The sequence below is a fragment of the Oncorhynchus mykiss genome, chromosome 17 (genome assembly GCF_057628025.1).
Source record: "Oncorhynchus mykiss isolate SJ-2025 chromosome 17, ASM5762802v1, whole genome shotgun sequence".
Lineage (NCBI taxonomy): Eukaryota > Metazoa > Chordata > Actinopteri > Salmoniformes > Salmonidae > Oncorhynchus > Oncorhynchus mykiss.
Window position 1 is genome coordinate 13,860,328 of NC_143038.1, and position 26,965 is coordinate 13,887,292.

At 41.8% G+C, this 26,965-nt stretch overlaps 2 protein-coding genes across 2 annotated transcripts; both read left to right on the forward strand.

The window, feature by feature from the left end:
* The first annotated feature begins 5,015 nt into the window (after window positions 1-5,015).
* On the forward strand, window positions 5,016-7,113 carry LOC110495166 (uncharacterized). The gene is made up of 2 exons (XM_036949743.2): window positions 5,016-6,451; window positions 6,574-7,113. Exons 1-2 carry the CDS (start codon window positions 5,138-5,140, stop codon window positions 6,940-6,942), a joined length of 1,683 nt encoding a protein of 560 aa, XP_036805638.2. The 5' UTR covers window positions 5,016-5,137; the 3' UTR covers window positions 6,943-7,113.
* Window positions 7,114-24,535: 17,422 nt separating this feature from the next.
* Window positions 24,536-26,633, forward strand: LOC110493168 (uncharacterized). Its single transcript, XM_021567457.3, has 2 exons — window positions 24,536-25,971; window positions 26,094-26,633. Exons 1-2 carry the CDS (start codon window positions 24,658-24,660, stop codon window positions 26,460-26,462), a joined length of 1,683 nt encoding a protein of 560 aa, XP_021423132.3. The 5' UTR covers window positions 24,536-24,657; the 3' UTR covers window positions 26,463-26,633.
* The last annotated feature ends 332 nt before the right edge of the window (window positions 26,634-26,965 follow it).

Here is a 26,965-nt window from a genome sequence, read left to right on the forward strand (position 1 = left end):
AAAGCAAAATCTACAATGGAATGGTTCAAAAATAAACATATCCAGGTGTTAGAATGGCCAAGTCAAAGTCCAGACCTGAATCCAATCGAGAATCTGTGGAAAGAACTGAAAACTGCTGTTCACAAATGCTCTCCATCCAACCTTACTGAGCTCAAGCTGTTTTGCAAGGAGGAATGGGAAAAAATGTCAGTCTCTCGATGTGCAAAACTGATAGAGACATACCCCAAGCGACTTACAGCTGTAATCGCAGCAAAAGGTGGCGCTACAAAGTATTAACTTAAGGGGGCTGAATAATTTTGCACGCCCAATTTTTCAGTTTTTGATTTGTTAAAAAAGTTTGAAATATCCAATAAATGTTGTTCCACTTCATGATTGTGTCTCACTTGTTGTTGATTCTTCACAAAAAAATACAGTTTTATATCTTTATGTTTGAAGCCTGAAATGTGGCAAAAGGTTGCAAAGTTCAAGGGGGCCGAATACTTTCGCAAGGCACTGTAAATAAAGTGCATAAAGTCTAAATTGCATTCATGTAGCCTTTTATATATATATATATATATATATATATAAAAAAAATTATATCAAATGCAACATGCTGGAGTATATAGCCAAATTAAACGTTTTAGCTTCACTGTCCAAATGAATATGTAGGGGGGTGTATGTCTCAGACTTAAGCCATATGCTGGTCATTAGCATGTCCATACCGGAAAATTCTGTGTTGATGTGATGTTTCGTGTGGTGGAGATAAGGGAAGGGAGGAAGAAGAGAGTGCTGGGGGAGTTGACCAAATCAAGTTCAAGTGAATAATTGTTTCATATCCACTTCTAAATTTACTGTCAAAACATGTTCTGCAGTTGGTTGAGAAAAGGGTTAATGTGATTAATAATGAATTGACATTTGTCCATCCGGTTTAAGGTCAACCCTGTTATATGAGCTGAACTCTCGTTTTAATATGGAAATACAATTATATTTGGAATTATTTCCCCCCCGAAAGAAACACTGAACATCTTGTCAAATCATATTGTAAAAGCAGGTGAACTGGTTCTGCTCTGGTGTTTTCCAGTGTTTTACACATTTGTATGTTATTTGTGCATATTGAGTGTGAGACAGCACTGAAATCACTGACCCAGTTGATTGTGCAAATACATGTAGATCTTTTACAGCTCTGCTGTTTATCAATGGTCCTTTTCAGGGTAAGAAATTATCACCTAAATGCTCAGTATGAAAGAGCTGTGAACTTAACTCTGATGGCTCCAGTCTACCACAAGTGTTTCTTTTATTTTCAAGCACCACAGAACATAATGCAGCCATTGTTAGAAATGCGTTCACATGTACACCACATTGAGAGAGGGTGTGGCATTCACAGGGGAGGACCAAGAGGTTAAACTCAGTCAAACAATGGAGCTGAATGTCAAGTGGCACTCCAGTCTCCTATTCACGTCATCTAACACCTGGTTTACTTAACAAAAGGTACATCTCAGTATATGGTCCAGGTGTGTGTGTGGTGGGGAGAAGGGGGAGGGGGGAGGGGTTGCTATTTTGTTCTCTATTGCTCCTCTATGGTTCCTCAAGATAGGAGGGAGGCCGATGACATCAGAGGATTCCCAACAGGACCATCTCATTGAATGCCCTACTCTAGAGGTTTCAAATTCATTCAATGGAGGACATAGTGTCTGCAGGTTTTTGGCTTTTCCTTTGAATTAAGGCCTAGACAAACAGGTGTGGGGAGTTACTAATTTGTCACCTTAATTCATCAGTCAAGTATAAGGGACAAGCGAAAACCCACAGGCACTTGGCTCTCCGGGAATGAGTTTGACACCTGTGCCCTACTTCATTGAAGTTGTGTCTTGATCCTGGGTTATATCACAACCGGCTGTGATCGGAGTCCCATAAGTATGTACACAATTGGCCCAGCGTCATTAGGGTTTGGCTGGGGTTTGCCGTCATTGAAAATAGGAATTTGTTTTTAACTGACTTGCCTACTGAAATAAAGGTTAAATAAACATAAATAAAAAAATGAATGAATAATGGTGAGTGAGAAAGTTAAACAGGCGTAAATATTATACCCCCACCAAAATGCTAACCTCCCGTGTTACTCCCATGGTAATGGTGAGAGGTTATCTTGTCTTGGGTTCATGATCTTTGTGGATCTGTAACTTTCTCACTCAGGTATGTGGAACAAAATACTAAACTTTTGACAAAATGTAATACACTCTAAGTAAATTTGTCCTAGTTGCATACTAGACACATTTAAATGGGGGGACTGGATAGATAAAGTGCATTAATTTCTAAATTGCATTCATGTAACATTTGATATCAAATCCAAAATGCTGGAGTATAGAGGCAAATGAAACTTTTAGCTTCACTGTCCAAATGAATATGTAGGGGTGTGTCTATCTCAGACTTAAGCCATATGCTGGTCATTAGCATGTCCATACCAGAATATTCTGTGTCGATGTGATGTTTCCTGTGGTGGAGATAAGGGAAGGGAGGAAGAAGAGAGGAAGAAGAGGGCAGGTGAGAAGGGGTGGTGATTAAAACTATAATGGCTCAGTAGGCTGATTGCCTTTCATTCATTCATTCATTAATTCATTCAAACCCACTGTAGTCCATTAAAAAGCCATTGGAGACTCTTTCAGCTGCCCATACATGGCTTGAATGGATAGAATTTGGTTAGTGATAAGAGAACTAGATTTGTTTAGTTGGTTTAAGTAAAGGACAGTGCACTCTTAGAAACTAGTTTTACCTCGTGAGGTTTGCAGAATCATATTTTCGGGGAAAATAAATACTTTAATTAGAATACCATCAGTCATCTTTATAATGGGGGGTGGAGGGGTACAGTATTAACTCTGAATGTAGCAAAAGTCAGCAGGTGGTAGTCTATGCTTTAATTAGAAAGCAGAACATTGAACCCTCTGGATGAAAGCTGCATTTGCCTTAACCTGCTAATTAACTAAATCCCCAATGTTCTCCTCTTCCTCTTTGTATTTAAAGGGGTCCTCCAGCTATTTCTAAATGTTTCCTGTTGAAACGCAAATTTAAGTATATTAAAGTGAGCACACTAAAGTGTAAAAAACAACAATATTTTGAGCAAAATAGTTTTTTTTTAGACACAACTGCAAACTTTAATGGAGTAGGGCACAGCTGCCAAAGTACTAATTTCAGGCAAAGATGGAAGGGTTATTTAAGACCAACCAAAAGCTGTAACTTGGTTGGTTGTGGCAGACATTTTGCAAGGGTTAACACGTTTGTCAGCATGCAGCCCTCATTGTCCTCTGGGGCTCTCCTTAGCAGCTCAGAGTCGTCGTTGTCCTCGAAACGTGAGAAAAAACACGTAGGGCGGTGTTGTTGTCCGCAAAGTGGCTGGCTCTCTTTTTGTAATCTGTGATCATTAGGAGCCCCTGCCACATAGGCCTCGTGTCCGACCCGTTGAATTGCTCATCTACTTTGTGCCTATACTTGTGTTTCGCTAAATTGATTGATCTGCGTAGGTCATAATTGTACTGTTTAACCATGCTATTGCCCCCAGTCACCTCGTCGTGTTTATTAGCAGTATCTCTCTCCTTCAGTTTCCCTACAAGGCTGATTCGGGTAAATTCTGAAAGTCACTGTCGGTATCACATCTATGCATTTTTTTTATGAAACTGGTGACTGAATCGGCTTATTCACTGATGTTATCCGCAGAGGCGACCCAGAGCATATTCCAGTCCACATGATCAAAACCGTCTTGGAGTGTGGATTCTGAATGGTCAAACCAACGCTGTGCAGACCTGACCACTGGAACTTTCCTTTTGAGTCTTTGTTTGCAGGCGGCGATAAGCAAAATGGCGTCGTTGTCAGATTTACTGAAAGGAGGACGAGAGACGGCCTTACCTGTTTCTAAAAGACATGTAGCAGTAGTCAAGCCTGCAATTTACACAGGCAGGACAGTCAATGTGTTGGTAATAATTCTGGAGCACGGACCTCAAATTACCTTTTATAATTTTCAAGATATAGGATTTTCATAAGCAAAGTGTCATGTGGCAAGTGACACTTTACTTCTTGAAAGTCCAATATCTGAAAAACGTGACTGCTGACGTGCAAAACATTTTGTGACTGTATCAACAGTGGTATAATGATAAAAAATACCAAAAGATAGTTTTTTCATGGAGTTTTCCTTTAATGTTCAGTTAGGCTATATGTTTTAGTAGGCATACAGACAATATCATTGCGATACAATCTATTTCAATATCTGCCCAAATACAAAAAAAAGATCAGTGGACAAATGGAAAAATACCAAAATATAGTTTTTTTTGTGGATTTTTCCTTGAATAAAGAACAAGTGTAGAACTGACATAAAATGACAGTAAATGGCATCTTCCCGTCTTTATGACGCTGACGTTTTAGAGAATTTCAATTCGTTTCACAAACGAAAATATATCTTATTATTCGGCTGCTTTTACTCCTTAGTATTGCCACGGGCGTCGTCGTGGAAATGACCGGACCAAGGTGCAGCGTGGTGAGCGTACATTTTCCTTTATTTATGTAAACGTCGCCAACGAAACAAAGCCACGACCGTGAAGCTTACTAGGGCTATAGTGCCACTAACAAAGATAACTACCTACAAAATACAAAGGAAAAAGGCTGCCTAAGTATGATTCCCAATCAGAGACAACGACAGACAGCTGTCCCTGATTGAGAACCATCACCGGCCAAAACATAGATATAGAAAACATAGAAATATAGAAACTAGAATGCCCACCCTAGTCACACCCTGGCCTACCCAAAATAGAGAATAAAAGCCTCTCTATGGCCAGGGCGTGACAAGTATGGTGACAATGACCATTTTCTAGCATAGTATCGGCCTTTCTCCCCACACCTAATAATATCACATTGAGGGGTGCTGGCCACTGTCTGATGGCTATAGGTGAGAGTCATTAACAATATGAACAATCCATTACTAATTATCCATCTTTAATGTCAATGAAGACGTGGGAGGGGCAATCAATTGTGGGGGCAGTAGTCTAATTATAATATCTAAACCGAAGTGGGTCTGGGTATGGTGTATAAAGTCCCCTCTGGTGGGATCGAATTCAGACGAGTCTTTCTGCAGGAGAAGAGCCGTGCGTGACCTGTAAAAAAGAAGCGTGCGTAATTTACAATGGCGAAATGGGAAATGCGAATGGACGTTCTAAAATGTTTGGCGGTGCTTGAGCTGGATGACATGGATTCAGACGCAAGGGGGGAACTTGATGAGATGTATCAAGAGATCTACGATGATAAATATGGTATTTTTTCAGTAGATTCCGATTCTGACAGTGAGACGTATGAGATCCCTCCCAGGGTGCCAGCGGCACCACAACGCAATCAGCAAAACTCCCGCAGTTGCTACAGTCAACATGGGCGCAAAAAAGCCCCTACGTTGCCCACCGTGGAGCCGTCATCAACTGAGATAGAGAGAGATAATACGGGGGTGGACGGCACAGTTTGGGTGAAACAGCCTGTTGGTAACGCCACGGGTCGATTATTAACACAGAACGACACCAGAGTGGAATCAGGCCCTACACCATTTGCAAAAGACAGAATCGACGGTGCCTACGCCAGCTTTCATTGTTTGTGTGACATGGAGATGTTGCAGCGCATCAGGGACTGTACTGTGGCTGAGGCGCACCGGGTGCAAGGAAAGAATAAAACATGGGACTTGTCTGTGGAGGAATTGGAAGCATTCATTGCGGTCCTTTATGTCCGTGGGCTACACGGCAATAGACGAGCGTCTTTGGATGACTACTGGTCATGTTTAAAATTAGATTTTTTTCGAGACACCATGCAAATGGACCGCTTCACAGAAATCTTGCGGTACCTGCGTTTTGACACCAGAGAGATCAGAAGCCCCCGGACATATTCGAACAAATTCGCCGTGGTCTCAGAAGTTTGGAACGCGTTTGTACGGAACTGTATTGCATGTTACAAGCCAGGGTTGAACATCACTGTTGAGGAGCAACGGTTCCTTTCAAGTGGAGAGGTCATCAAGTTTTCGTTGATCGCTGACGTAGACAGCAAGTACGTGCTAAATGTCATTCCTTATATCGTTCCTTATTCGGGGGAAGATGAATCTCAGAAGCCTGAAAATGTGGCATTGAAGCTTGTGGAACCTTACCTCGGTGCGGGGAGAACGGTCACTACGGACAAGTTCTGCACATCCCTGCCATTAGCAAATAAGTTGATTGCCAACAAAACCAACTTGGTCGGGGCAGTGAGTCATTGCGGACGAGAGCTGCCTCCCGTGATGCGTAATCAGACACAGACAAAGCTATACTCCACTACCGTGCTAAAGCATGACAAAGCAACCCTTACGGTTTACAGAAGTAACCCAAGAAAGAACGTCTGTATTCTGAGCACTATGCACCCGACTGTCGCCATCGGGAACGACCGAACGAGAGAACCGGAGACCGTGACGTTCTATAATAGCAACAGGGTGGGTTTCACATTACGATATTTTAAACATCATGCCATACACGTGTCATGCACTTGCAGACTACCAAATGGGTTGTTTTTCATTTGGGGATGTAATGCTAATCAATTGTATTCTACCCATAGGTTGATGTAGATACGATGACAAGAGAGCGTACGGTGGAGGTTGTGACAGGGTTGGAGAAAGGAGGTTCACACCGCTGGCCCCTTGCGGTATTCTTCAACCTTCTTGACCTGGCTGCAATCAACGCATATGTTTTGTTCACGCAATGCACCGCTAAGACAGTGCCAACGAGGGATTTCATCATGGATCTGGCATTCGAGCTTCGCGAGAAGCACATGAGGGCCAATGCCGCACCGCCTCCTCCCCTCCCACCCATCCAGGACACAGTCTGTGAAACGAAGACACACAGCAGGGTGCGCAGATCGACACGGAACAAGGCTCGTGGCTCTTGCGCACGCAAATATCCAGAACAACAGAAGACGAGAGATTAATTCATGCGTTAGGCTAAAGGCGCATATCCCAAAGGAGACTCGGTTGTTAATTAACTGGAGTCTTTGTTATAGCATGGATATATTGCCACTAATTCTCCTGTATGCATGTAAAGTTTCAACATTGTGTTTTCACCCTATCAATTGTGTTACAAATAAAATACAGAAACGTGATAACATTGTGTTTTTTTATTCAAAGGAACAAAACAGGTTTTACACGAGTTGTCTATTATCAATTTATAACCACGTATTATGCCAACACGTGTAACCGCTGAAAAGTTGGGTGTTTTAGTGTACTGTAATTCCTCTTCAACGTTTAGTAAATGATTACACCCTATATTATTATACATTAATTGATAAATTTATCGACTAGGCCATGACAAGAGTGCATGTGCAACAGCTATACCAGAGATTCTATGTATTTTTTTGGTATAAAAACGTGTGGTAAAAGGCATATCGTTTTCTATTACTAAACTAGATGTGCTGTTTACCTCAAGCATATAATAATATGATAGTAAAACTAGAAAGGTACTATCTCGTTTGTCTTTAATGAAAGCTAATTGGAATTTACACAGTCACTACATTCAGAAGTAATGTGCCATCCCATTCCTATCAGGGCCTGGCCAATTTGCTGTATGGTGCTTCCGACTTATTGTATGTCAATATAAAAAATATACAGTGTGTTTTAAATGGTATGATGCAATAATCTTCTTTCTTCTTAACATACCTGCTTGCCCCTCCAAATTAAATATTTCAATATTTATACAGAAAGAAGCACCAATCCCCGTTGTAGGGCTGCAGGTAGCCTTGTGGTTAGAGTGTTGGACTAGTAGGCGAAAGGTTGTAAGATCGACTCCCTGAGCAGACTAAGGCTCAAATCTGTCATTCTGCCCCAGTTAATAACCCACTCTTTTTAGGCCGTAATTGAAAATCAGAATTTGTTCTTACTGACTTGGCTAGTTCAGAAAAAGAAAGCATCTGAGTGAGAGCTGAACATTGCCCCTTTGTCTCTGTATGTGTAGCCCATGTTTCTGATGTTGTCTGGTCCAAAAACAGTACAAAGCACCTTCCTGATATTGAGTTGCCCCCCCCCCCCCCCCCCCAACATTTGCCATCAAATCAGCCTCAATTTGTCAGGGCATGGACACTTCAAGTCTTGAAAAGCATTCCATAGGGATGCTGACCCATGTTGACTCCAAGCTTCCCACAGTTGTGTAAAGTTGTCTGGATGTCTTTGAGTGGTGGACCATTCTTGATACCCACAGAAAACTGTTGAGTGTGAAATACCCAGTAGTTGCGTTGCTTGTTTTGTTTATTTTTAGGCTGGGTTACTGTATAGCACTTTGTGACATCTGCGGATGTTAAAAGGTCTTTATAAATATATTTGATTTATTGATTTATTGACACAAACCATTGTGCCTGGCACGTACTACCATATCCCGGTCAAAGGCACTTAAATATTTTGTCTTGCCCATTCACCCTCTGATGTCACTTTAATAACTTTACCTACATGTACATATTACCTCAATTAACTCGACACCCGTGTCCTCGCACATTGACTCTGTACCGATAATGCCTGTATATAACCCCGCTATTTTTATTTACTGCTGCTCTTGACTTATTTGTTATTCTTATCTCTTATCACACATACACAATCCATGTCTCAATTGTCTCACGGCTAAAAATCCTTCTTTAACATGTCGCCTCCCATTCATCTACACTGATTGGATTTAACATGTGACAACAATAATGGATCAGAACTTTCACCTGGATTCACCTGATTAGTCAATGTCATGGAACGAGGTGGTGTAATATTTTGTACACTCAGTGTATATCGGCATATAGTGAGTTCAGTCGTGGCCAAAAGTTTTGAGAATGACACAAATATTAATTTCCACAAAGTTTGCTGTTTCAGTGGCTTTAGATATTTTTGTCAGATGTTAATATGGAATACTGAAGTATAATTACAAGCGTTTCATAAGTGTCAAAGGCTTTTATTGACAATTACATGAAGTTGATGCAAAGAGTCAATATTTACAGTGTTGAGCCTTCTTTTTCAAGGCCTCTGTAATCTGCCCTGGCATGCTGTCAATTCATTTCTGGGCCACATCCTGACTGATGGCAGCCCATTCTTGCATAATCAATGCTTGGAGTTTGTCAGAATGTGTGAGTTTTTGTTTGTCCATCTGCCTCTTGAGGATTGACCACAAGTTCTCAATGGGATTAAGGTCTGGGGAGTTTCCTGGCCATGGAGCCAAAATATCAATGTTTTGTTCTCCGAGCCACATAGTTATCACTTTTGCCTTATGGCAAGGTGCTCCATCATGCTGGAAAAGGCATTGTTTGCCACCAAACTGTTCCTGGATGGTTGGGAGAAGTTGCTCTCAGAGGATGTGTTGGTACCATTCTTTATTCATGGCTGTGTTCTTAGGCAAAATTGTGAGTGAGCCCATTCCCTTGGCTGAGAAGCAACCTCACACATGAATGGTCTCAGGATGCTTTACTGTTGGCATGACACAGGACTGATGGTAGCGCTCACCTTGCCTTCTCCGAAAAAGAAAACAATAAAAACCAAATATGTTCAAAACCTATTAAATATGCTTCTTTAGAGGTTTCTACACAATGTACACTACCGTTCAAATGTTTGGGGTCACTTAGAAATGTCCTTGTTTTTGAAAGAAATGTACATTTTTTGTCCGTTAAATAAATAATATATCTACATTGTTTATCTTTAAGTGCCTGCAGTCCCTCTTATTTTGACATGCGCTCACAATATATGGCTCTCTGTCCTTTAACTGATGCCCTAGATGTTTCAAGGACCTCAGCTTTCCTGTACCGCTTTAGATACAGTTTGGATAAGACTAACTGTCCCACTCTCATTCCTGATGTGTGTGGATCTACTTTAGCACTACCTACCTTGTCCTGTTGGAAAAGAAGGGATTCCCACATAGGTAATGTTGTAACCGCCTGATGTGCCAGCCCATCAATAACGTGCATACCGCAAAATAGCTCATTGACAAGAGAAAGTCTAGCCTTTTCTGTGTCATCTAAGTCATTGAACCCATCTACAATATCTGGTAATATGTTTGACCTGAACTGGGATAGAATCTCATGAAATGTTTTCTCTACGCTCGCTCTGACACCCATTAAGTTTGTTATTTTTGTAGACATGTCTTTGAAGTGGTGATCGCATACACATGGTGAGCAGATGTTAATGCGAGTGTAGCGAAATGCTTGTGCTTCTAGTTCCGACAGTGAAGTAATATCTAACAAGTAATCTAACAATTTCACAACAACTACCTTATACACACACAAGTGTTAAGGGATGAATAAGAATATGTACGTATAAATATATGGATGAGCGATGGCTGTATGGCATAGGCAAGATGCAGTAGATGGTACAAAGTACAGTATATACATATGAGATGAGTAATGTAGGGTATGTAAACATTATATAAAGTGGCATTGTTTAAAGTGACTATACATTTATTACATCCAATTATTAATTATTAAACGGACTAGAGATTTGAGTCTGTATGTTGGCAACAGCCACTCAATGTTACTGATGACTGTTTAACAGTCTGATGGCCTTGAGATAGAAGCTGTTTTTCAGTCTCTCAGTCCCAGCTTCGATGCACCTGTACTGACCTTGCCTTCTGGATGATAGCGGGGCGAACAGGCAGTGGCTCAGGTGGTTGTTGTCCTTGGTGATCTTTTTGGCCGTCCTGTGACATTGGGTGATGTAGATGTCCTGGAGGGCAGGTAGTTTGCCCCCGGTGATGCGTTGTGCAGACCGCACTACCCTCTGGAGAGCCTTACGGTTGTGGACGAAGCAGTTGCTGTACCAGGCTGTGATACAGCCCGACAGGATGCTCTCGATTGTGCATCTGTAAAAGTTTGTGAGTGTTTTCGGGGACAAGCCAAATTTATTCAGTCTGCTATGGTTGAAGAGGCACTGTTGCGCCTTCTTCACCACGCTGTCTGTGTGGGTGGACCATTTCAGTTATGTGTAACGCCTAGGAACTTAAAACTTTCCACCTTCTCCACTTTTCCTGACACCACACTCCGGGGGCCCTTACCTCCTCCCTGTAGGCCGTCTCGTCATTGTTGGTATTCAAGCCTACCACTGTAGTGTTGTCTGCAAACTTGATGATTGAGTTGAAGGCGTGCATGGCCACGGAGTCAAGGGTGAACAGGGAGTACAGGAGAGGGTTGAGAACACACCATTGTGGGGACCCAGTGTTGAGGATCAGCGGGGTGGAGATGTTGTTTCCTACCCTCATCACCTGGGGGCGGCCCGTCAGAATGTCCAGGACCCAGTTGCACAGGGCGGGGTCGAGACCTAGGGTCTCAAGCTTAATGAGGGGTTTGAAGGGTACTATGGTGTTAAATGCTGAGCTGTAATCGATGAACAGCATTCTTACATAGGTATTCCTCTTGCCCAGATGGGTTAGGGCAGTGTGCAGTGTGATTGCGTCGTCTGTGGACATATTGGGGTGGTATGCAAATTGGAGTGTGTCTAGGGTATCAGGTAGGGTGGAGGTGATATGATCCTTGACTAGTCTCTCAAAGCACTTCATGATGACAGAAGTGAGTGCTACAGGGCAATAGTTGTTTAGCTCAGTTACCATGTGGGCACAGCAGACTGGGATAGGGATTGATTGAATATGTCTGTAAACACACCAGCCAGCTGGTCTGCGCATGCTCTGAGGACGAGGCTAGGGATGCCATCTGGGCCGGCAGCCTTGCGAGGGTTAATACGTTTAAATGTTTTACTCGCGTTTGCCACGGTGAAGGAGAGCCCACAGGTTTTGGTAGCGGGCCGTGTCAGTGGCACTGTATTGTCCTCAAAGTGAGCAAAGAAGTTGTTTAATTTGTCTGGGAGGAAGATGCCGGTGTCCAAAACGGGGCTGGTTTTCTTTTTGTAATCCGTGATTGACTGTAGACCCTGCCGCATACGTCTCGTGTTTGAGCTGTTTAATTGCGACTCTACTTTGTCTCTATTCTGATGATTATCTTGTTTGATTGCCTTGTGGAGGGAATAGCTATACTGTTTGTATTCAGTCATGTTGCCGGTCACCTTGCCATGATTAAAAGCAATTGTTCACGCTTTCAGTTTTGCGCGAATGCTGCCATCAATCCACGGTTTCTGGTTGGGGAAGGTTTTAATAGTCACCATGGGTACAACATCACTGATGCACTTGCTAATAAAGTCGCTCACCGAGTCAAAGTAAACATCAACGTTGTTGTCTGAAGCTATCCGGAACATATCCCAGTCCATGTGATCGAAGAAATCTTGAAGCTTGGCATCTGATTGGTCGGACCAGCGTTGAACAGATCTGAGCATGGGCGTTTCCTGTTTAAGTTTCTGTCTATAGGCAGAGAGCGGGAGGGGGAGGGCTTTGTATGCGTCGCGGAAGTTAGAGTAGCAATGATCCAGAATGCTGCCAGCTCGAGTTGCGCATTCGATATGCTGATAAAATTTAGGGAGCCTTGTTTTCAGATTAGCTTTGTTAAAATCCCCAGCTACAATAAATGCAGCCTCTGGATATATGGTTTCCAGTTTACATAGAGTCCAGTGAAGTTCTTTCCGTTCTTTCAGGGCCGTCGAGGTGTCTGCTTGGGGGCGGGGGGGATATACACGGCTGTGATTATAATCAAAGAGAATTCTCTTGGTAGATAATGTGGTCAGTGTTTGATTGTAATGAATTCTAGGTCAGGTGAACAAAAGGACCGGAGTTTCTGTATGTTGTTATGATTACACCATAAATCGTTAATCATAAGGTATACACCCCCGCCCTTCTTCTTACCATAGAGATGTTTGTTTCTGTCAGCGCGATGCGTGAAGAAACCGGGTGGCTGTACCGACTCTGATAACATATCCTGAGTGAGCCATGTTTCCATGAAACAGAGAATGTTACAATCTCTGATGTCTCTCTGGAAAGCAACCCTTGCTCGAATTTCGTCTACCTTGTTGTCAAGAGACTGGACATTGGCGAGTAGTATTCTCGGAAGCGGGGAGTGTTGTGCATGCCTACGGAGCCTGACCAGGAGGCCGCTTCGTCTGCCCCTTCTGCGGTGCCGTAGTTCTGGGTCGGCTACTGGGGTTAAATCCATTGTCCTGGGTGGTGGGCCAAACAGAGGATCTGCTTTGGGAAAGTCGTATTCCTGGTCGTAATGTTGGTAACGGGTGGCAGGTAGCCTAGTGGTTAGAGTGTTGGACTAGTAACCAGAAAGTTGCAAGAGCGAATCCCCGAGCTGACAAGGTAAAAACCTGTCGTTCTGCCCCTGAAAAAGGCAGTTAACCCACTGTTCCTAGGCTGTCATTGAAAATAAGAATTTGTTCTAAACTGACTTGCCTAGTTAAATAAAAAATAAGTTGACGTTGCTCTTATATCTAATAGTTCGTCCTGGCTGTATGTAATAAGACTTAAGATTTCCTGGGTAACAATGTAAGAAACAATACTGCATACTTTCCTATGAACGCAAAGCGTGCCTTGCGAAGAACCAGATGCCTGTTGTCTTAAACCTAAATGAGGCCTAGAACTGTCGTGGGGGAGTTGTGTATGCAGGGAGGAAACTGATCTTCTGAAACGTCAGTCTATTGGACTGATTTAGAAACTGCAGTTCATTCATTTTTTTAAACAATCTGATCATACTATCAAAAAATGGCAATACCTAAGGTCACGGGATAAAGTGTATATCCTTACTGAAATAGTAATTACTCAGAAATGCTCAATATAAGATATTTGCTAGTTCATTTAATCAATTACAATCATAAAATAAAACATTTACAGCATAACAATTAAACTGATGGTCCATACGCATATACAAAAAACACCATAGATTGAGTTAATTCTTTATAAAACACTTTCTTTACATAGGTAACATTATTTGAGCCCCCCATATTAGTAAGGATAATCTCTTCTTTCTAATTATTTAAGGCTGGGTAGTGTATCTCGTTGTCATCGATCGCTTGCCCCAAAATACTTTTCTCTTGGAACACTGAACTCCCCCCATTGTTTTCCTATGAAGGGTCATGCTATTATATTTAGCCAAATATCTCTCATTGCTGCACATCTGAAGTTCGCAAAAGAGCACCTGGATGTTCCACAGCACTACTGGCAAAATATTCTGTGGACAGATGAAACTAAAGATGAAACTCCCATGTTTATCAAGACATTTTGCAGGAGAATGTAAGGCTATCTGTCCGCCAGTTGAAGCTCAACAGAAGTTGGGTGATGCAACAGGACAACGACCCAAAACACAGAAGTAAATCAACAACAGAATGGCTTCAACAGAAGAAAATACGCTTTCTGGAGTAGCCCAGTCAGAGTAGCCCAGTCACCTCAACCCGATTGAGATGCTGTGGCATGACCTCGAGAGCTGCTGTGGCATGACCTCGAGAGCGGAGAGCCGAGAGTATTGCTGAACTGAAACAGTTTTGTAAAATAAACACTTGTGGTAGACTGGAGCCATCAGAGTTAAGTTCACAGCTCTTTCATACTGAGCATTTAGGTGATAATGTCTTACCCTGAAAAGGACCATTGATAAACAGCAGAGCTGTAAAAGATCTACATGTATTTGCACAATCAACTGGTTCAGTGATTTCAATGCAGTCTCACACTCAATTTGCACAAATAACATGCAAATGTGTTGCAGCAGATTTCAAAGCTGTTCAGGTGTCCTCAAATGCACAAAAAGGCACCAAATCAACGCATGTTATCGCACGAATTGCGTGTGAGACTGTGTTGATGGGTAACAGGGTTGACAGTGTCATGAGCCATGTGCTTTGTTTTCCACTGCAAAACACCAGAGCAGAACCAGTTCACCTGCTTTTACAATATGATTTGACAAGATGTTCAAAGAATTACAGAAATAATAGTTTTTCCATATTTAAACGAGAGTTCAGCTCACATCACAGGGTTGACCTTAAACCGGATGGACAAATGTCAATTTATCATTAATCACATTAACCCTTTTCTCAACCAACTGCAGAACATGTTTTGACAGTGGATTTAGAAGTGTATACGAAAAAATTATTCACTTGAGCTTGATTGGTCAACTCCCCCAGCACTCCTGCATTAATTTACACTAGCGGCACCCTGCCCTTAAGGGCGGTATAGATAATTGGAAATGAGTCATTTGATTCGATTCAATTCCCAGTTTCTGTAAATAAAAAATATGTTTATCTGTTTAGATTTTTGTTCTCTGGATGTACCAATATTCGTAAGCATTATACAATCTCCATAGGCCTATTTCCTGTGGGATGGCACATGCTTTCTCTTTCAAAATTCAATGTTGTGACAGGCCTACCATAAACATGTTATCTATTTAAATACAGTATAAAAGTGCTCCAGACAAACTTTTCCCATGGTGCCACGAAGGTTTGCAGTGGTTGGCACCAACCCAAGATTTGGTCCCACCAAAATGAGGTCATTGGCTTCACACAATAGACGCATGAGGAGTAATGTTATACAGTCATTCACAGTGCTATTGAGATGGTTTGATTCAATAAATACATTTCAGAATGGCCAACACTTAATCTAAAATGGCCAAGCAGGAATTATGACAAATATATTTTTTATGTCCAACACTTAAACCAATGCTTGGCATACTTTTTGGTTCGACCATTAGGCATTGTTGCTATGATTTTACTGTACAAATAAGGCTCCAGAATTGCAGAATGGAATTTGTTTACATATTTTTGTTGTGTACAAATATCTATAGGCTAATGAATTTGTGAGTAAGTTCACCATTTGAGGAAGAAGAAACTCAAAACCTATTAGCTAGATCGCTAAATATAATTTCCATCTAGTTAGTTGTGTTATTGGTAAGAGGTTATCTTGTCTTGGGGTCATTATCTTTGTGCATCTGGAACTTTCTCACTCAGGTATATGGAACAAAATACAAAACCTTTGACAAAATGTAAAACACTGAAGAAAATTTGTCCTAGTTGCCTGCTAGACACATTGAAATGGGGGGACTAGATACAGTGCCTTGCGAAAGTATTTGGCCCCCTTGAACTTTGCGAACTTTTGCCACATTTCAGGCTTCAAACATAAAGATATAAAACTGTATTTTTTTGTGAAGAATCAACAACAAGTGGGACACAATCATGAAGTGGAACGACATTTATTGGATATTTCAAACTTTTTTAACAAATCAAAAACTTTGAAAAAAAAATTGGGCGTGCAAAATTATTCAGCCCCTTTACTTTCAGTGCAGCAAACTCTCTCCAGAAGTTCAGTGAGGATCTCTGAATGATCCAATGTTGACCTAAATGACTAATGATGATAAATACAATCCACCTGTGTGTAATCAAGTCTCCGTATAAATGCACCTGCACTGTGATAGTCTCAGAGGTCCGTTAAAAGCGCAGAGAGCATCATGAAGAACAAGGAACACACCAGGCAGGTCCGAGATACTATTGTGAAGAAGTTTAAAGCCGGATTTGGATACAAAAAGATTTCCCAAGCTTTAAACATCCCAAGGAGTACTGTGCAAGCGATAATATTGAAATGGAAGGAGTATCAGACCACTGCAAATCTACCAAGACCTGGTCGTCCCTCTAAACTTTCAGCTCATACAAGGAGAAGACTGATCAGAGATGCAGCCAAGAGGCCCATGATCACTCTGGATGAACTGCAGAGATCTACAGCTGAGGTGGGAGACTCTGTCCATAGGACAACAATCAGTTGTATATTGCACAAATCTGGCCTTTATGGAAGAGTGGCAAGAAGAAAGCCATTTCTTAAAGATATCCATAAAAAGTGTTGTTTAAAGTTTGCCACAAGCCACCTGGGAGACACACCAAACATGTAGAAGAAGGTGCTCTGGTCAGATGAATCCAAAATTGAACGACTTACAGCTGTAATCGCAGCAAAAGGTGGCGCTACAAAGTATTAACTTAAGGGGGCTGAATAATTTTGCACGCCCAATTTTTCAGTTTTTGATTTGTTAAAAAACTTTGAAATATCCAATAAATGTTGTTCCACTTCATGATTGTGTCTCACTTGTTGTTGATTCTTCACAAAAAAATACAGTTTAATATCTTTATGTTTGAAGCCTGAAATGTGGCAAAAGGTTGCAAAGTTCAAGGGGGCCGAATACTTTCGCAAGGCACTGTAAATAAAGTGCATAAAGTCTAAATTGCATTCATGTAGCCTTTTATATATATATATATATATAAAAGTATATCAAATGCAACATGCTGGAGTATATAGCCAAATTAAACGTTTTAGCTTCACTGTCCAAATGAATATGTAGGGGGGTGTATGTCTCAGACTTAAGCCATATGCTGGTCATTAGCATGTCCATACCAGAAAATTCTGTGTCGATGTGATGTTTCGTGTGGTGGAGATAAGGGAAGGGAGGAAGAAGAGAGTGCTGGGGGAGTTGACCAAATCAAGTTCAAGTGAATAATTGTTTCATATCCACTTCTAAATTTACTGTCAAAACATGTTCTGCAGTTGGTTGAGAAAAGGGTTAATGTGATTAATAATGAATTGACATTTGTCCATCCGGTTTAAGGTCAACCCTGTGATGTGAGCTGAACTCTCGTTTTAATATGGAAATACAATTATATTTGGAATTATTTCCCCCCCGAAAGAAACACTGAACATCTTGTCAAATCATATTGTAAAAGCAGGTGAACTGGTTCTGCTCTGGTGTTTTCCAGTGTTTTACACATTTGTATGTTATTTGTGCATATTGAGTGTGAGACAGCACTGAAATCACTGACCCAGTTGATTGTGCAAATACATGTAGATATTTTACAGCTCTGCTGTTTATCAATGGTCCTTTTCAGGGTAAGACATTATCACCTAAATGCTCAGTATGAAAGAGCTGTGAACTTAACTCTGATGGCACCAGTCTACCACAAGTGTTCCTTTTATTTTCAAGCACCACAGAACATAATGCAGCCATTGTTAGAAATGTGTTCACTTGTACACCACATTGAGAGAGGGTGTGGCATTCACAGGGGAGGACCAAGAGGTTAAACTCAGTCAAACAATGGAGCTGAATGTCAAGTGGCACTCCAGTCTCCTATTCACGTCATCTAACACCTGGTTTACTTAACAAAAGGTACATCTCAGTACATGGTCCAGGTGTGTGTGTGTGGTGGGGAGAAGGGGGGGGGGGGTTGCTATTTTGTTCTCTATTGCTCCTCTATGGTTCCTCAAGATAGGAGGGAGGCCGATGACATCAGAGGATTCCCAACAGGACCATCTCATTGAATGCCCTACTCTAGAGGTTTCAAATTAATTCAATGGAGGACATAGTGTCTGCAGGTTTTTGGCTTTTCCTTTGAATTAAGGCCTAGACAAACAGGTGTGGGGAGTTACTAATTTGTCACCTTAATTCATCAGTCAAGTATAAGGGACAAGCGAAAACCCACAGGCACTTGGCTCTCCGGGAATGAGTTTGACACCTGTACCCTACTTCATTGAAGTTGTGTCTAAAAAAAACACTATTTTGCTCAATTTTTTTTGTTTTTTTACACTTTAGTGTGCCCTCTTTACTATATGTATACTTGGGATATTGTGTTTCAACAGTACAATTTCAAAAATAGCTGGAGAACCTCTTGAAATACAAAGAGGAGGAGGAGAACATTGGGGGTTTAGTTAATAAGCAGGTTATGGAAAATACAGCTTTCATCCAGAGTGTTCAATGTTCTCCTTTCTAATTAAAGCATAGACTACCACCTGCTGACTTTTACTACATCCAGAGTTAATATATTTTTGAACACTTCTACATTAATGTGGATGCTACCATGATAACAGGAAATCATAGCCTCCTGAGTGGCTGCATCTCAGTGCTAGAGGTGTCACTACAGACCCTGGTTTGATCCTGGGTTATATCACAACCGGCTGTGATCGGAGTCCCATAAGTATGTACACAATTGGCCCAGCGTCATTAGGGTTTGGCTGGGGTATGCCGTCATTGAAAATAGGAATTTGTTTTTAACTGACTTGCCTACTGAAATAAAGGTTAAATAAACATAAATAAAAAAATGAATGAATAATGGTGAGTGAGAAAGTTAAACAGGCGTAAATATTATACCCCCACCAAAATGCTAACCTCCCGTGTTACTCCCATGGTAATGGTGAGAGGTTATCTTGTCTTGGGTTCATGATCTTTGTGGATCTGTAACTTTCTCACTCAGGTATGTGGAACAAAATACTAAACTTTTGACAAAATTTAATACACTCTAAGTAAATTTGTCCTAGTTGCATACTAGACACATTTAAATGGGGGGACTGGATAGATAAAGTGCATTAATTTCTAAATTGCATTCATGTAACATTTGATATCAAATCCAAAATGCTGGAGTATAGAGGCAAATGAAACTTTTAGCTTCACTGTCCAAATGAATATGTAGGGGTGTGTCTATCTCAGACTTAAGCCATATGCTGGTCATTAGCATGTCCATACCAGAATATTCTGTGTCGATGTGATGTTTCCTGTGGTGGAGATAAGGGAAGGGAGGAAGAAGAGAGGAAGAAGAGGGCAGGTGAGAAGGGGTGGTGATTAAAACTATAATGGCTCAGTAGGCTGATTGCCTTTCATTCATTCATTCATTCATTCATTCAAACCCACTGTAGTCCATTAAAAAGCCATTGGAGACTCTTTCAGCTGCCCATACATGGCTTGAATGGATAGAATTTGGTTAGTGATAAGAGAACTAGATTTGTTTAGTTGGTTTAAGTAAAGGACAGTGCACTCTTAGAAACTAGTTTTACCTCGTGAGGTTTGCAGAATCATATTTTCGGGGAAAATAAATACTTTAATTAGAATACCATCAGTCATCTTTATAATGGGGGGTGGAGGGGTACAGTATTAACTCTGAATGTAGCAAAAGTCAGCAGGTGGTAGTCTATGCTTTAATTAGAAAGCAGAACATTGAACCCTCTGGATGAAAGCTGCATTTGCCTTAACCTGCTAATTAACTAAATCCCCAATGTTCTCCTCTTCTTCTTTGTATTTAAAGGGGTCCTCCAGCTATTTCTAAATGTTTCCTGTTGAAATGCAAATTTAAGTATATTAAAGTGAGCACACTAAAGTGTAAAAAACAACAATATTTTGAGCAAAATAGTTTTTTTTTTAGACACAACTGCAAACTTTAATGGAGTATGGCACAGCTGCCAAAGTACTAATTTCAGGCAAAGATGGAAGGGTTATTTAAGACCAACCAAAAGCTGTAACTTGGTTGGTTGTGGCAGACATTTTGCAAGGGTTAACACGTTTGTCAGCATGCAGCCCTCATTGTCCTCTGGGGCTCTCCTTAGCAGCTCAGAGTCGTCGTTGTCCTCGAAACGTGAGAAAAAACACGTAGGGCGGTGTTGTTGTCCGCAAAGTGGCTGGCTCTCTTTTTGTAATCTGTGATCATTAGGAGCCCCTGCCACATAGGCCTCGTGTCCGACCCGTTGAATTGCTCATCTACTTTGTGCCTATACTTGTGTTTCGCTAAATTGATTGATCTGCGTAGGTCATAATTGTACTGTTTAACCATGCTATTGCCCCCAGTCACCTCGTCGTGTTTATTAGCAGTATCTCTCTCCTTCAGTTTCCCTACAAGGCTGATTCGGGTAAATTCTGAAAGTCACTGTCGGTATCACATCTATGCATTTTTTTTATGAAACTGGTGACTGAATCGGCTTATTCACTGATGTTATCCGCAGAGGCGACCCAGAGCATATTCCAGTCCACATGATCAAAACCGTCTTGGAGTGTGGATTCTGAATGGTCAAACCAACGCTGTGCAGACCTGACCACTGGAACTTTCCTTTTGAGTCTTTGTTTGCAGGCGGCGATAAGCAAAATGGCGTCGTTGTCAGATTTACTGAAAGGAGGACGAGAGACGGCCTTACCTGTTTCTCAAAGACATGTAGCAGTAGTCAAGCCTGCAATTTACACAGGCAGGACAGTCAATGTGTTGGTAATAATTCTGGAGCACGGACCTCAAATTACCTTTTATAATTTTCAAGATATAGGATTTTCATAAGCAAAGTGTCATGTGGCAAGTGACACTTTACTTCTTGAAAGTCCAATATCTGAAAAACGTGACTGCTGACGTGCAAAACATTTTGTGACTGTATCAACAGTGGTATAATGATAAAAAATACCAAAAGATAGTTTTTTCATGGAGTTTTCCTTTAATGTTCAGTTAGGCTATATGTTTTAGTAGGCATACAGACAATATCATTGCGATACAATCTATTTCAATATCTGCTCAAATACAAAAAAAAGATCAGTGGACAAATGGAAAAATACCAAAATATAGTTTTTTTTGTGGATTTTTCCTTGAATAAAGAACAAGTGTAGAACTGACATAAAATGACAGTAAATGGCATCTTCCTGTCTTTATGACGCTGACGTTTTAGAGCACATATGTCAGAGTCAAGGCCCGCGGGCCACATCCGGCCCGCAAGAAGGTTTTTTACGGCCCCTGGGATGATCTTGATTTATTATTAGAACCGGCCCGCAGCAAGCCGGCAGCCCGCAGATCTTTTACACGCACCAATACTACATTTCCCACAATGCAAAGGTGACGCACCGAGCAGTAGGCTGCTTCATTTCAATATTTATTGGCACAGCAGTCGTCAGCATCACAGTAAAATTAACTTTCAGATACCCATCAAAAATGGCAAAACGGAAGGTGGATACTGAGAACCGGGGGTTTCAAACAAGGTGGGAGTCGGAGTATATGTTCACGAAGGTAGCTGGAAAACCTGTGTGTCTTCTGTGTGGAGAAAGTGTGGCGGTACTGAAAGAGTATAATCTGAGACGACATTATGAAACGAAACACGCGGACAAAAACAAGAATATGGACATGGAACAAAGGCTACAAAAGGCCAGTTTTATTTTGGCAGAAGAGATCGCTAAATCAGCCCGGCCATTTACGGAGGGGGATTTCATCAAAAACTGCATGATTAAAGTTTGTGACGAAGTTTGCCCAGAAAAAAGGCAACTCTTTTTAAATGTGAGTCTGAGCAGAAACACCATTGCCGAGAGAGTAGACCAGTTGTCCATCAATCTAAAAGAGCAGCTTGTGAAAAAGGGAAAAGATTTTATTGCATATTCCTTGGCTGTGGATGAGAGCACCGACATTTCTGACATTGCCCAGTTGTCAATTTTCATCCGCGGAGTGGACTCCAACCTAAGCGTGACAGAGGAGTTTTTGGCTTTACGTCCTATGCATGGCACAACTACGGGGCATGATTTGTATGAAGAGGTGTCAAGATGTGTAAATGAGATGGAGCTGCCTTGGGAAAAACTCGTGGGTTTGACAACCGACGGAGCACCTGCGATGTGTGGACACAGGAGCGGACTGGTGGCGAAGATACGGGAAAAGATGCAAGAGGAAAACGCGACAGGTGAGCTGACAGCTTATCATTGTATCATACACCAGGAAGCGTTGTGCGGTAAAGCCTTGAAAATGGAGCATGTAATGAGCATCATCACGCGCACAGTTAACTTTATCAGAGCCAAAGGTTTGAATCACCGCCAGTTCAAGGCATTTCTGACGGAGTTAGAAACGGAGCATGGTGATTTGCCTTATCACACAGAGGTGCGATGGCTAAGCCAGGGAAAGGTGCTTCAAAGATGTTTCGAGCTTCGTGAGGAGATTTGTCTGTTCTTGGACAGCAAAGGGAAAGACACAACACAACTCCGAGACGAAATGTTTCTGTGTGAAATGGCTTTTCTGTGTGACATTACGAGTCATCTGAATGCAATAAACTTGCAGCTGCAGGGTCGGGATCGTGTCATCTCTGATATGTACAGTACAGTGAAGGCATTTAAAACCAAACTGACTCTGTGGGAGACGCAGATGCGGAAAGAAAATTTGAGCCACTTTCCCAGCTGCCAGACCATGAAAGAGAAGCTCTCTACCAGTGCGTTCCCGAGCACACAGTTGGCTGATAAAATAGGTATGCTTGCCGCTGACTTTCGACGCCGATTTGCTGACTTTGAAGCACAAAAAAGCAGGTTGGAACTGCTCGGTAACCCATTTGCTGTTGACGTGGAAAGCTCACCACCAAACCTCCAAATGGAGTTGATTGACCTCCAATGCAATGATGCACTGAGGGCAAAATATGCGGCAGTGGGTGCTGCGGAGTTCGCCCGTTTCCTCCCCGGCACAATGCCCCAGCTGCGCATCCAGGCTGCTCAAACGTTGTCTATGTTTGGCAGCACATACCTGTGTGAACAACTGTTTTCTTTGATGAACCTGAACAAAACATCACACAGAAGTCGACTTACTGCTGAACACCTCCACTCAATTCTGAGGATTTCTTCAGCTCAGAGCCTTACCCCGAACATTGATGAACTTGTGGAAAAGATGGGACACCACCAAGTATCACCCTCAACCTCAAACAAGTGAACATTACTGTGCAATCACATATTTAGAGTTTTTACTCAGTTCAAGTTTAAAAGTTAAAATTTAATATTTGTTTTCACTGCATGTTACTTCTCCTTAAACAAAGTGTTGTTTTTGATTAATAGATTTTTGCACTTTATTTTTTTGTATTTCAATCCAATTATATTTTAAAAATATTTCAGTTGAGTGGATGATAGAAAATTGCTATTATTGTTTTTTCTTTGAAGTAAATTTAGCCCACTTTTGCTAAAATAGAAAATATAGTCTACTGATGGTGCCTTGAATACCGGTTTCTTTCATTTAATGTTCATGTTATGGGGATATTTATATAAAGGAAATTTGTCTTTTGTGTCTGTTGAAAATTAAAGATTACTGACAGAGCCATAAGAAAATATTGCTTTATTTATCTGATCATATTGTAATATATTTGTTAGGTTTTCAGTAGGTTCAATTAGGTTCACTAGACTATATGCGTCATTTAAAAATTTTTCAATGAACATTCGAACAGTCCGGCCCTCGTCTTGTAGCTGATTTTTTTATTTGGCCCTCCGTCCATTTGACTTTGACACCCCTGTTTTAGAGAATTTCAATTCGTTTCACAAACGAAAATATATCTTATTATTCGGCTGCTTTTACTCCTTAGTATTGTCACGGGCGTCGTCGTGGAAATGACCGGACCAAGGTGCAGCGTGGTGAGCGTACATTTTCCTTTATTTATGTAAACGTCGCCAACGAAACAAAGCCACGACCGTGAAGCTTACTAGGGCTATAGTGCCACTAACAAAGATAACTACCTACAAAATACAAAGGAAAAAGGCTGCCTAAGTATGATTCCCAATCAGAGACAACGACAGACAGCTGTCCCTGATTGAGAACCATCACCGGCCAAAACATAGATATAGAAAACATAGAAATATAGAAACTAGAATGCCCACCCTAGTCACACCCTGGCCTACCCAAAATAGAGAATAAAAGCCTCTCTATGGCCAGGGCGTGACAAGTATGGTGACAATGACCATTTTCTAGCATAGTATCGGCCTTTCTCCCCACACCTAATAATATCACATTGAGGGGTGCTGGCCACTGTCTGATGGCTATAGGTGAGAGTCATTAACAATATGAACAATCCATTACTAATTATCCATCTTTAATGTCAATGAAGACGTGGGAGGGGCAATCAATTGTGGGGGCAGTAGTCTAATTATAATATCTAAACCGAAGTGGGTCTGGGTATGGTGTATAAAGTCCCCTCTGGTGGGATCGAATTCAGACGAGTCTTTCTGCAGGAGAAGAGCCGTGCGTGACCTGTAAAAAAGAAGCGTGCGTAATTTACAATGGCGAAATGGGAAATGCGAATGGACGTTCTAAAATGTTTGGCGGTGCTTGAGCTGGATGACATGGATTCAGACGCAAGGGGGGAACTTGATGAGATGTATCAAGAGATCTACGATGATAAATATGGTATTTTTTCAGTAGATTCCGATTCTGACAGTGAGACGTATGAGATCCCTCCCAGGGTGCCAGCGGCACCACAACGCAATCAGCAAAACTCCCGCAGTTGCTACAGTCAACATGGGCGCAAAAAAGCCCCTACGTTGCCCACCGTGGAGCCGTCATCAACTGAGATAGAGAGAGATAATACGGGGGTGGACGGCACAGTTTGGGTGAAACAGCCTGTTGGTAACGCCACGGGTCGATTATTAACACAGAACGACACCAGAGTGGAATCAGGCCCTACACCATTTGCAAAAGACAGAATCGACGGTGCCTACGCCAGCTTTCATTGTTTGTGTGACATGGAGATGTTGCAGCGCATCAGGGACTGTACTGTGGCTGAGGCGCACCGGGTGCAAGGAAAGAATAAAACATGGGACTTGTCTGTGGAGGAATTGGAAGCATTCATTGCGGTCCTTTATGTCCGTGGGCTACACGGCAATAGACGAGCGTCTTTGGATGACTACTGGTCATGTTTAAAATTAGATTTTTTTCGAGACACCATGCAAATGGACCGCTTCACAGAAATCTTGCGGTACCTGCGTTTTGACACCAGAGAGATCAGAAGCCCCCGGACATATTCGAACAAATTCGCCGTGGTCTCAGAAGTTTGGAACGCGTTTGTACGGAACTGTATTGCATGTTACAAGCCAGGGTTGAACATCACTGTTGAGGAGCAACGGTTCCTTTCAAGTGGAGAGGTCATCAAGTTTTCGTTGATCGCTGACGTAGACAGCAAGTACGTGCTAAATGTCATTCCTTATATCGTTCCTTATTCGGGGGAAGATGAATCTCAGAAGCCTGAAAATGTGGCATTGAAGCTTGTGGAACCTTACCTCGGTGCGGGGAGAACGGTCACTACGGACAAGTTCTGCACATCCCTGCCATTAGCAAATAAGTTGATTGCCAACAAAACCAACTTGGTCGGGGCAGTGAGTCATTGCGGACGAGAGCTGCCTCCCGTGATGCGTAATCAGACACAGACAAAGCTATACTCCACTACCGTGCTAAAGCATGACAAAGCAACCCTTACGGTTTACAGAAGTAACCCAAGAAAGAACGTCTGTATTCTGAGCACTATGCACCCGACTGTCGCCATCGGGAACGACCGAACGAGAGAACCGGAGACCGTGACGTTCTATAATAGCAACAGGGTGGGTTTCACATTACGATATTTTAAACATCATGCCATACACGTGTCATGCACTTGCAGACTACCAAATGGGTTGTTTTTCATTTGGGGATGTAATGCTAATCAATTGTATTCTACCCATAGGTTGATGTAGATACGATGACAAGAGAGCGTACGGTGGAGGTTGTGACAGGGTTGGAGAAAGGAGGTTCACACCGCTGGCCCCTTGCGGTATTCTTCAACCTTCTTGACCTGGCTGCAATCAACGCATATGTTTTGTTCACGCAATGCACCGCTAAGACAGTGCCAACGAGGGATTTCATCATGGATCTGGCATTCGAGCTTCGCGAGAAGCACATGAGGGCCAATGCCGCACCGCCTCCTCCCCTCCCACCCATCCAGGACACAGTCTGTGAAACGAAGACACACAGCAGGGTGCGCAGATCGACACGGAACAAGGCTCGTGGCTCTTGCGCACGCAAATATCCAGAACAACAGAAGACGAGAGATTAATTCATGCGTTAGGCTAAAGGCGCATATCCCAAAGGAGACTCGGTTGTTAATTAACTGGAGTCTTTGTTATAGCATGGATATATTGCCACTAATTCTCCTGTATGCATGTAAAGTTTCAACATTGTGTTTTCACCCTATCAATTGTGTTACAAATAAAATACAGAAACGTGATAACATTGTGTTTTTTTATTCAAAGGAACAAAACAGGTTTTACACGAGTTGTCTATTATCAATTTATAACCACGTATTATGCCAACACGTGTAACCGCTGAAAAGTTGGGTGTTTTAGTGTACTGTAATTCCTCTTCAACGTTTAGTAAATGATTACACCCTATATTATTATACATTAATTGATAAATTTATCGACTAGGCCATGACAAGAGTGCATGTGCAACAGCTATACCAGAGATTCTATGTATTTTTTTGGTATAAAAACGTGTGGTAAAAGGCATATCGTTTTCTATTACTAAACTAGATGTGCTGTTTACCTCAAGCATATAATA